The 10,985-nt window shown below is 53.7% G+C and overlaps 1 protein-coding gene and 1 long non-coding RNA gene across 2 annotated transcripts in view; one reads left to right on the plus strand and one right to left on the minus strand.

Annotated features, from left to right (window-relative positions):
* The window catches only part of SEC14L5 (SEC14 like lipid binding 5), a gene marked incomplete at both ends in the record, with an annotated part of 35,366 nt that extends 25,847 nt beyond the window's left edge, over window positions 1–9,519 (plus strand). The window contains 8 exons of the mRNA XM_079719369.1: window positions 513–601; window positions 695–765; window positions 2,363–2,534; window positions 3,876–4,010; window positions 4,784–4,918; window positions 5,376–5,603; window positions 6,952–7,130; window positions 9,414–9,519. Coding sequence (XP_079575495.1) covers window positions 513–601; window positions 695–765; window positions 2,363–2,534; window positions 3,876–4,010; window positions 4,784–4,918; window positions 5,376–5,603; window positions 6,952–7,130; window positions 9,414–9,519 — 1,115 coding nt within the window. The remainder of the gene's footprint in view (window positions 1–512; window positions 602–694; window positions 766–2,362; window positions 2,535–3,875; window positions 4,011–4,783; window positions 4,919–5,375; window positions 5,604–6,951; window positions 7,131–9,413) is intronic.
* On the minus strand, window positions 99–6,124 carry LOC307063315. The gene is made up of 3 exons (XR_013811240.1): window positions 5,355–6,124; window positions 4,883–5,046; window positions 99–131 (listed from the first exon to the last, which is right to left on the minus strand). It is a non-coding gene; the product is annotated as an uncharacterized lncRNA (long non-coding RNA).
* Window positions 9,520–10,985: the final 1,466 nt, after the last annotated feature.

The following is a 10,985-nucleotide window of genomic DNA, read 5'->3' on the forward strand; positions in this document are numbered from 1 at the left end:
ACTGTAAATGAGTATCCTTTCTGCAGCCTATTTAGTGCCTTTTTTTCCTCGCATTTTGTGCTTTTTTGCGTTGATTTCGCATCGTGCAGAAGCACTATGTTCCTAAGTGCAAGAAGGCTGTGATGCACCTTCTGGAGAAAATTCATGTGAGATAAACTCCATTCAGGCATGAGTTACAGTGCTGCTGGCCATGCGTTCAATGTTAATGAATCAACAATGTAAATTAAACAAGGTGTCCTCAAATAGAAACACACGCAGAACAAAGTTACATACTGACTGATCGACTGACAAAAATGTCACGACCAGAGGCTGGCAGAAACTTAACCTCCTATTCCCCCCTTAGAAGCAATGGTTCTGAGTTCCTTGATTCAGTGTTCAAGGTGACTTTATAGAAAGTAACTACCGCAAATAACAAGAATTGACTGTACATATATAATATATACGAAGGATTATGTAAAAGTATGTAATTCGGTTTCCCTTTTGTCCTCCACTTGCTCGGCCCCGCCCCAAAGACGGCCGCCCCCTGTACATCCTGCGTCTGGGCCACATGGACACCAAGGGCTTGATGAAGGCCGTGGGGGAGGAGGTGCTGCTGCAGCATGTGAGTTGGGGTCCCCGCTCCTGGGAGCCCCCGGGGTTGCCTGCGGCTGGAGCAGCCAAGTGAACATTCGCCAGCACCTTCTCTGCTTTCCAGGTTCTTTGCGTCAATGAGGAAGGCCAGAAGCGGTGTGAAGGGAACACAAGACAGTTTGGCCGTCCCATCAGGCAAGAACCCAGGCAAACTTCCCCAAACAGTAACAACAGCCGAAGTTCACTGGGCATGGGTGCCGTGCCAGGCAGCCTGCTAGATGCTTTACGGAAATGTCCTCACCTAATTCTTACAGTGACCCTACGAGGCAGGGACTCTCAGCATCCCTGTTCTTTATGGAGGGGAAACTGAGGCTCAGAGTGCTGAGGTCATCCAAGGCTGCTGAGCGGGGAAGGGGCAGTGCTGGAGTTTGAACCCGGTCCTATCTGGCTCGGGCTCGCGGACTTTCTCCCCGTGCCATGCAGCCTCCTGGACTTGGCTTTTCGAGACCAGCGCTCCCACCCCAAGAGCCACCCTGCCAGTGTCCCAGGCAGGCGGACCTCGCAGGTGTCATGGCACATCCAGTGATCCACCGCCTCCTAGGGCTGCCCCAGACTCCTATTCCTGAGCGGAGTTTCCCACACCAGTCCTTACAGTGGCATTGCCCCCAAAGGCACTTAACCTTTCTGATCTGTGGCTTCCTCTTCTGTAAACCCTTCCTAGGGTTTCTTTATGGCTTATCAAAAACAATGACTTAATGGGAATTCCCTGGCAGTCTAGTGGTTAGCACTCTGCGCTTTCACTGCTGGGGCCTGGGTTCAATCCCTGGTCAGGGAACTAAGATCCCGTAAGCCATGACTTTAAGAGGTGATGCAAACACCACATAGCACTTCCTGTGTAGCAGGGACTCTTCCAAGCTCCTTGAGTCATGTCACCCGATCACAGCCTACAAGGGAGGGACAGGCAGGACCTGCTACTGAAGTTTTTATCCTGAAATATCCTGATCTTTGTGCAAATTAAGTTCCTTTGCTATTTAGAGCTTTCCTAAAGGGGTGTCCCTTGGGGTTGGAGTGGGGAATCGATAATTCAGCATCCTGGCCAGAAGCGGAATGCCCCCCAGATGGCTCAGATGACAGGGTGTCATGAAGGCACTCCTAGGAGTGGGTGGGCAAGGTGAAGGGAATGAAGCTGGATGGACAGGCTCCCAGGGACCACTTGCTGCAGCCAAACAGTCATTTTCCTAATGAATTGGTTCTAATGAAATGGAGGCACAAAGAGGTTAAGTAACTTAGCCAAAGCCACACAGCACATGCCAGAGCTGGGACTTGAACCCAGGCCATCTGGCTCTGGAGTGTGTGCTCTATTTAGCAGTCATCATCTTTTCAGCAATTAGTAGTAAAAACTGGCTTTTAATGAGCATGTGCTATGTGCCTGTCCTTGCAGAGAACTTTACATAGACCATCTCATTTAATCCTGACAATGGATGAGATGGGGACTGTTACTGTGATTGCCACTGTCCTGATGAGGAAGTGCCTGTGTCACACAGCTCTCAGGCACTTGAATTTGGGTGCTTAGCCTCGGTGTGCACACTCAGAACCTCTATGCCACGTGGCCTCCCCACGGTGGCAGGGTCCACAAGAGTGCCCTGTGGTCCCTGCCCCTTCTGCTCCCAGCGCTGCCTTACTGAGCCTCTCCCTCCATCCCTGTCTGTGGGCCCCCAGGTCCCTGAGGATGGTGTTGGGGGCCCTGGGAGGTGGCTGAGCGAGGTGGAGTGAGGGGGCATCTTTGCCGCAGCTCCTGGATCTGCCTGGTGGACCTGGAGGGTCTCAGCCTGAGGCACCTGTGGCGGCCGGGGATAAAGGCCTTGCTGCGCATGATCGAGGTGGTGGAGGACAATTATCCTGAGACCCTGGGCCGGCTGCTCATCGTGCGAGCCCCCCGCGTCTTCCCTGTGCTCTGGACGCTGGTAAGAAAGAGCAGGAGCCTGAGATGGGAGGGGGTCCCTCTGTGAGCTGCTCTGCCCAATTATCCTGCATTGTTTCCTCTAATTACCAGCTTTATTGAGATATACTTCATTTCCCATAAAGTTCACCCTTTTGGGAGTTCCCTGGTGGACTAGTGGTTAGGATTCCGGGCTTTCACTGCCATGACCCGGGTTCAGTCCCTGGTCGGGTAACTGAGGTTCTGTAAGTTACGTGGCACAGCCAAAAAAACCCCAAAAACAAACAAAAAGTTCACCCTTTTAAAGTATAGAATTCAGTGGTTTTTAGTATACTCACAGAGTTGTGCAACCATCACCACCAGCTAGTTCTAGGACATTTTCATCACCCCAAAAAGGAAGCCCCGTCCCCATTAGCAGTTCCTCCAATGGCCATGTGACAATCTGCCAAGAAGCAGCAGCAGTGATAACAGAGCTCAGCTACAAACACGCATCCTGGTGTTTGAGATGGATCCTTGTCAGTTATTTGCGCAGTATTGCTGTGAATCTGCATGCATTTTATTTCATTTTTATTTTTTAGATTAATTTTTTGGAGTATAGTTGGTTTACGATGTTGTGTTAGTTTCTGCTGTACAGCAAAGTGAATCAGTTACACATATACATATATCCATTCTTTTTAAGATTCTTTTCCCGTATAGGTCATTACAGAGTATTGAGTAGAGTTCCCTGTGCTATACAGTAGGTCCTTACTAGTTATCTATTTTCTATACAGTACTGTGTGTGTATGTCAATCCCAATCTCCCAATTTATCCCTCCCCCATTTCCCCCTTGGTAACCATAAGTTTGTTTTCTACATCTGTGACTCTGTTTCTGTTTTGTAAATAAGTTCATTTGTACCACATTTTTAGATTCCACATACAAGTGATATATTTGTCTTTCCCTCTGACTTACTTCACTCAGTATGACAATCTCTAGGTGAAAAGGGAGTTCTGACTCACGCTACAACGTGGTTGAACCTTGAAAACATGACACTCAGTGAAAGAAGCCAGTCACAAAAGGCCACATGTTGTGTCATCCCATTTCTATGAAATCTCCAGAATAGGCAAAAAAAAAAAAAAAAAAAAAAACAGCATATTGGTGGTTTCCAGGGGCTGAGGGGAAAGGAAAGGGGAGTGACTGCTAACAGGTCTGAGGTTTCTTTCTGGGGGGAAGAAAATGTCTTGGAATTCAAGGTGATGGTTGCCCAACATAGTGAATGAACTAAAAGCCATCGAATTGTTCACTTTAAAATGGTTAACTCTATGTTCTGTGAATTACACTTCAATTAAAAAAAAACAACATTCCGTCTTCCCCATCTCCCCCTCTCAGATCAGCCCCTTCATCAATGAGAACACCAGGCAGAAGTTCCTCATCTACAGCGGCAGCAATTATCAGGGTCCCGGAGGCCTTGTCGACTACCTGGACAAAGAAGTGATCCCCGACTTCCTCGGGGGAGAGTGCCTGGTGAGGCCCTAGTGGGCCCTGCGCTTACAGCACGGGGAGGGTCTGTGGCCTCGGAGAGGCAGGGCTGTGGATGGAAGGAGGCGGGAGGAGGGCAGGCCCTCTGTGTGTGCTCTGACCTGGGGAGGGCCTTGCTGGCTCTTTGGGGCAGAGCTTGTCCTCTCTGAAGGAGGGGCCTGACCTTGGTTCTTTCAAACATAGGGAGCGAAACAGAAGTTTCCCGAAAGCTCAGAGACCAGGACAGGCAAAGGCTTACCCCTCTGTATTCCCATCCAGGACGTTGCTAGGCAGCAGTTAGAGTTTAGCTGCTGGCTTTGCACACTCTGCTGCAAGGGGAGGGGACTCAAATGTCCCAGCGGCCTGAACCCCGAAGCTGGTGTACCCAGAGGGACTTATCCTCAACCCACAGCCTCATGGCAAGGGATGATCAGGAAACTGTTTCCAGGGGAGGCGGCCCCAGACCCCCTTTTCCCCCCCAGACCACTTTTATTGCCTGCCCTGGGGGGTGAGATGATAGGCAGGGGTGACCCTAACTCATGACGGTGGGAGGGCAGGCCTTTTCCTTTCTCCAACAGAAATCTCAAACAGCAAGCTTTCATGATTTCAGGGTAAAGAAAGATGTTTCCTAGGAATTTTGCCAAGCTTACCCAGGTCTCCCCAATTGTCAGGATATGTACGCATGTTATAAGTGTGGTTTCAGGGGTCACAGAGCACCTTTCTGTGGGTCAGCCAGGCCTGGCTGGGCCCTGACTGTCTCTGGTGTCTTTGTCCCCCAGTGTGGCGTCCCTGAAGGAGGGCTGGTCCCCAAGTCCCTCTATCTGACAGAAGAGGATCAGGAGAACAAAGGCCAGCTGCAGCAGTGGAGAGACACCTACCAGTCGGCCAGTGTGCTCCGTGCGGCCCCCCATGAGGTGCCGGGGTCCCGGCCTGGGAGGGCCTGCTGGGCTGGATGTCGTCGTAGGTCAGGGACCCCGAAGTGGAGTCTGAGACGAGGGTTCTTGTGCCAGTGATTTGTAGAGGATGAGGGCTCAGGAGAAACCTGTAAGGAGGGCGGGGGCAGAAGCTAAGCCAAGAGCCAGTTTGAACCACGGTCTAGCCCAGCCTGATCCGTGAGGAGAGCGTGGCAGGGGGCCAGCCTTTGTACCCTCACATCAGCCAGCCATTGGCTGGGGGTCACCCTGCTTCAGGGTGGATCCTCCCAGGCATTTCAGACAGAGGTGGGTCTGTCCAGAGCAATTCTTGGACTTGGGGTTGAGGCTGAGGGAATGGAGACCGGGGTGGGCACCCACATCCCTGCAGCCGACTTCCCCACCCCAGGCCCCGCCAGGCTGGACGTTCAGACCTCACCTGTCACCTGTCCCCACGTAGGTCGCAGTGGAGATTCTGGAGAGGGAGTCAGTCATCACCTGGGACTTTGACATCCTGCAAGGGGACGTGATGTTCAGTCTGTACCACACCAAGCAGGCGCCCAAGCCGGGCCCCCGGGAGCCTGGGGCCAGGGCTGGCGGGCAGCTGACAGACAAAGGCTGGGCCCTGGGTGCAGATTACAACCGTGTGGAGGCCCCCCTCATCTGCCGGGAAGGGGAGAGCATCCAGGTTCTGTTTCTTTTCTTTTCTTTTTTTTAATTTATTTTTTTGCCCATGTTGGGTCTTCGTTGCTGTGCGCGGCTTGTCTCTACTTGCGGCGAGCGGGGGCTTACTCCTTCGTTGCGGTGCGTGGGCTTCTCATTGCGGTGCCTTCTCTTGTTACGGAGCACGGGCCCTAGAGTGTGTGGGCTTCAGTAGTTGCAGTGTGCAGGCTCTAGGGCACGTGGGCTTCATTAGCTGTGGCTCGCAGGCTCTAGAGTGCAGGCTCAGTAGTTGTGGAGCACGGGCTTAGTTGCTCCGAGGCATGTGGGATCTTCTCGGAACAGGGATCGAACCCGTGTCCCCTGCATTGGCAGGTGGATTCTTAACCACTGCGCCACCAGGGAAGTCCCCAGGTTCTGTTTTTACGTTCATTTATTCATTCATCACTCAGGACTGAGTGTCCACTGTGTGCTGGGTTCTGGGGATACAGCAATGGACAAACTGGACCTGGTCTCCGGTCTCAGAGACCCTGCGGGACAGCTGCGGAGAAAGACAGATTCTGGCAGGGCCCCATCCTCAGAATTCCGAGACTCTTGTCAAAGATGCAGGGTGCTGGGGCCCACGGCAGGAGGGCCGGCTCAGAACCTCTGGGCGTGGGGCCTGGTGTCTGTATCCCTCACCTCTCACCGTGATTCCTTATGCACAGTCAAGTTTTCAGAATCCAGGCAACAGAGAAACTGTAGGTCTGGGAACAGCACTCGGACATGTCACCAGAACATGAGCCACCCTTGCTGACCCCCACATTCTCCATGAGGCCAGTGCTTGCAGGTCAAACATCACCGGCCTCGAACACACATGCACGCACGCACGCACTGGCGAGCAGTGCAGATCTTACTGGAGGTCTCCTAAGGGAATTGAGCAGACAGCTGTCACGTCATACACCAGCACCCCCGCCCCAGGGTCCCACCGAACACCGCAGCCCTTTTTCAAAGTTGCTCTTCTTATAAAAACTAACACCCTCCTTTCTTGCTGTCCCTCTGCCCTCAACAAATTCTAAGCACATTTAAGCTCCCTTTTCAGGTCTCCTCAATTTGCAAATCCCACTCGGCAGGACAAGAGCTCAACAAAATCCAGGTGTTTAACCAAACCACACCTCTGTTGTCCTATAGCCACACCCCCTAGGCCTCGACCCCCAGCCCCCATCCCGATTAAGAGGAAGGCTCTCAGCTGCCAGGGATATGGGGTAACAGCAGAGGGGAAGCAAAGGTGGCTTTGGGACACCCCAAAAGGAAGGATTTGCTGGTGGACTGGTTTAGAAAGGGTCTCCTGTCCCCTGGTGAACCAGGGCCTCAGGCGTGTGGCTGCTGTGTTTCAGGGCTCCCACGTGACCCAGTGCCCTGGCGTCTACCTGCTCCAGTGGCAAATGCACAGTGCCCCTGGCCACATGGCCTGCAGCCTCCCCGGCGTGGAGGATGTCCTGATGGCCCTGCACAGCCCTGGCCCCAGGTGCAAACTCCTCTACTACTACGAGGTGCTGGCGTCTGAGGACTTCAGGTACGAGGGGCCCCGGACTCCCCTCCAGACCAGGCCCACAGCATGCCTGAGGCCACTTTCTTCTGGGCTAGGGACGCTGGATTCACCTCCTCTACTTGCCCTCAAGCTTCTCTAGGGGTGGGGCCCTGGCATGGGTGTTGTTAAACTTGCCAGTGGCTCAGCACCTTTTTGTGAGCGATCAGATAACTATGCTGCTTCAGCCTCAGCTGCAGAGCCTTCCCTTCAAATGAAACTATGGACAGAAGCCTAACATACCAGATTGATTGGTGGGGGGAGAAGGGGAGCCTGAGTCCTATTTGTACCTCCCCTCACTCCTAGAATTCCATAAAACTGGGTTTGGACTGCTCTAGAACATTCTAGAATAATGCCTCACAGACAACTCTCCCCAAGCGTTGCTGTCAGAGAGACAGGGATGTGTAGTGGTTAAGACCTCCAGCACTTCCTGGTTGCTCTGTGACCTCAGGCAAGTCACTTTAGTTCTCTGAGCCCCAACTGTTAAATAGGAGCCCCTACGTCATGGGGTTGTCCTGAGGATGAGATGGTTGGCGGAAGCCTGCCCTTCACCTGAGCGTACAGTAAGCACCCAATAGTGGTTTCTGCCATACCTTGTGTTTTATCTTTTAAAAACAAGTGTGATTTTGCATCCTGCTCCGTGATGTATCTGTATAGTTTCCTTCTAAAAATGACGCTTTAAATGGTTTACCAATGAGTAAACTTGAGGCTCCAAGAGGGTATTGAGTCTGGACCCATATCCAAGGCAGAGCTCCAGGGATCCTAGGGGCACATGCAGCTGGCACAGGAAATGCTGGGCCTGGGAATTCCCTGGCGGTCCAGTGGTTAGGACTCCGCGCTTTCACTGCCGAGGACGTGGGTTCAATCCTTGGTCGAGGAACTAAGATCCCACAAGCCGTAAGCACACCCCCCCAAAAAAGAAAAGAGATGCTGGGCCAGCATCTTTACTCCAAAGGGAGACCCCACAGGGTGTCAGAGGGTGGTGATTCCCTTTGGGAAGCAGCCTGTTCTGGCCATCGGGGCTCAGTGTGGGAGAGAGAGACTGAGGTGCAGGGGGACTCAGACACACAGACACCTGCATCTGGGGGCTGCTGCCTTTGGAAGGGCAGGTGGAGGCTGAGGGGTGGGCCGGATGCTGCTTGCCAGCCTGTCTTGTCTGGTCAGTGTGGGGGAACCTTGCTGCCCTGACCTTCAATAGTGTCAGGAGAGCAGCAGTTCAAGGCTGCTCTCAGTGGGCAACCGGTGGCCCTGGGGGGACCAGACAGATAGCGTCTGCCATCATGGAGCAGGAGACCACGTATCCACACCCGAGCACCGATAGATGCCATGAAGTTATTCCAGCCTGGGGTCCTTGCTCAAGGTCACACTCCAGGAGGTGCTAGAGGCCTTAACATAGGGCGCTGTCAGAGCCCAAGACCAGGCCCGGCACAGGGTGGGCAGGGGTGCGGGGGTGTGGGGAGGTGTCTGGGAAGTGACATTGGAGTTGAGATCTAGGCATTGTGCACACGATCACCTGGAGGGCTCGTCAAAATGCAGACTCTGATTGTGCAGCTCTGGGGCGGGCCGGAGAGTCTGCGGCTCTGACAAGCTCCAGGAGATGCTGGTGCTGCTGGTCCCCGGACCACACTTTGAGTAGCTGGGCCCTAAGGCTGCACTCTCCAACCCGGTAGCTCCTAGCCGAAGGTAACAATTTAAACATAGCGATTAGAACTAAATAAAATTAAAAGTTTGGTTCCTGGTCACACTAGCCACATCTAGAATGCCCAGCAGCCCCACGTGGCCAATGGCAGCCGTGTTGGACGGCGCAGATATGGGACATCTGTTATTTGTCATAGCAGAAAGGTCTCCTGGACAGTGCTGCTCCGTAGTCTGGAGTGGGATTTGACTGGACAAATTGGGCAGGAGAAAAAGGCTTCTGGCAGCAGGTGCAGACACACAAGGCCCCAAGATGGGAGGCAGGTGTCAGAGGAGCTAAAAGGAGGCAGAGAGGGGAGGCTGGAGATAACGGGGTCCCCTCTGGGCCATGCTAGGCCCCCGGGTCAGGGAAGCCCCTGAATGGTAGGTGGAAGGCTGGGCTCTTCTTGGGGGGAAGAGGGTGCCAGGGAAATGGGCTGGGCTTTGTTTCTCATCACAGCTTCACTTGATTTTCCCTCTGCACTTGCCCTCTGTGCCTGGGGCGGTTACCAGCCTTGTGGAAAGGGCCCTGGGGCCTCATTTGCACCCAGGGCTGTGTCACCACCAGAAGGCAACGTGTGTGTGCTTCCTCCCCAGGGGCTCCATGTCCAGCCTGGAATCCTGCACCAGCCGCTTCTCCCAGCTCAGCGCCACCACCTCCTCCTCCGGCCAGTCCCACAGCAGCTCCCTGGTCTCCAGATAGTCAGGACCGAGCCCTGCGGGGCAGCCTGCTCGCCTCCCACATCCACAAGTATCCACGAGGGCTGGGACCATATGGGCTGCAGCCCTGGATCTGGACATAGCCAAAGTCGGGTTGGCTGGAGCCCCGCGGGCTCTTGAAGTGGTGAGATCAGAATCATCTCCGATGGGGCTTCGCGTACAAAAAGCCAAGGGGTGGGCTAACCACGTTCAGGTCTGGGGGCTCAGGGATGTCATCAGGCTCAGTGCCCCCCACCCCCGGTCACCTCTGGCTCTACTTCCCTGGGGTGGCCTCCTTCTCAGGGGCCTCCTAAGACTATTGGGGTTCCCCCCATAAGAAGCAGGAATGTTGGGTGTTCACCATAGCATCTAAACCCGTAGCTATGCCCTGGGTCCCAGGATATGCTGGTGAGCAGTTATATGAGTTACAGGCTCCATTTTGTGGGGGAGCCACCTACCCTGGACCTGAAATTCATTTTCCCAGCACATGACTGGGCAGGCCTAACCCTGACCACCCCTGACTTGAAGAGGGTGGGAAGGCCCAGCTTTTCTGAGTTCCAGGCAGTGATAAAGCGGCTCTGGCTATCTTTATACTCTCTGGAGTTCCCTTTCTCTCCTAGGAATCTGTTTAATTGTAACTTTTTTGGTTGTAAGTCACCTCCCAGTGGCTTAAACAAAAAAGGGTGACCATTCATGGGTGCATGTAACTGGCCAGTGTAGGAGGACTTGCTTCAGGTAAGGCTGGATCCAGGCTCTCAATGTGTCATCAGGACTCCCCTGTGGGGTGGGGGCTATGACTTTGTTGCAGCTGCCCTGGGGCAAATCTGACCCCCAGAACCAGCTCCAGTATTGAAAGACTTTCCCCGAGTTCCTGCATGGGAGGGGCGTGGGTCTCCTTGGGGTTCTGAGGACATTTCTCCTTTCATTTCCTGGGCCCTCAAAAAGGCAACAGGTCAGAGGTCACCACTGGCAGCCTGCAGTCTGATCTGGCCTGCTTTTAGTGTTTTTGTTTTTTGCCTAAACAAAAGGTTTAAAAATTGGGGCATTTCACACCAAAATCAGGATTTACAGCTTCACTTAAGCATATAGGAGTGTTGGCCAAACAGAGCCACTATTGCTGTGTAAAGACAACACAGCTGGGGCTTCCCTGGTGGCGCAGTGGTTGAGAGTCCGCCTGCTGATGCAGGGGACGCAGGTTCGTGCCCTGGTCCGGGAAGATCCCACATGCCGCGGAGCGGCTGGGCCCGTGAGCCATGGCCGCAGAGCCTGCGCGTCCGGAGCCTGTGCTCCACAACGGGAGAGGCCACAACAGTGAGAGGCCCGCGTAATGGAAAAAAAAAAAAAAAAAAGACAACACAGCTGTGCCCCTGGATGGGGCCACCCCAGTCCTCACCCCTCTCTATCAACCCACCCCTAGCCCACATCACTCACTTGCATTATCTGCCTGGGAGGGACTTCACTGAAATAGCT

The sequence above is a fragment of the Hyperoodon ampullatus genome, assembly GCF_949752795.1.
Source record: "Hyperoodon ampullatus genome assembly, chromosome: 14".
Lineage (NCBI taxonomy): Eukaryota > Metazoa > Chordata > Mammalia > Artiodactyla > Ziphiidae > Hyperoodon > Hyperoodon ampullatus.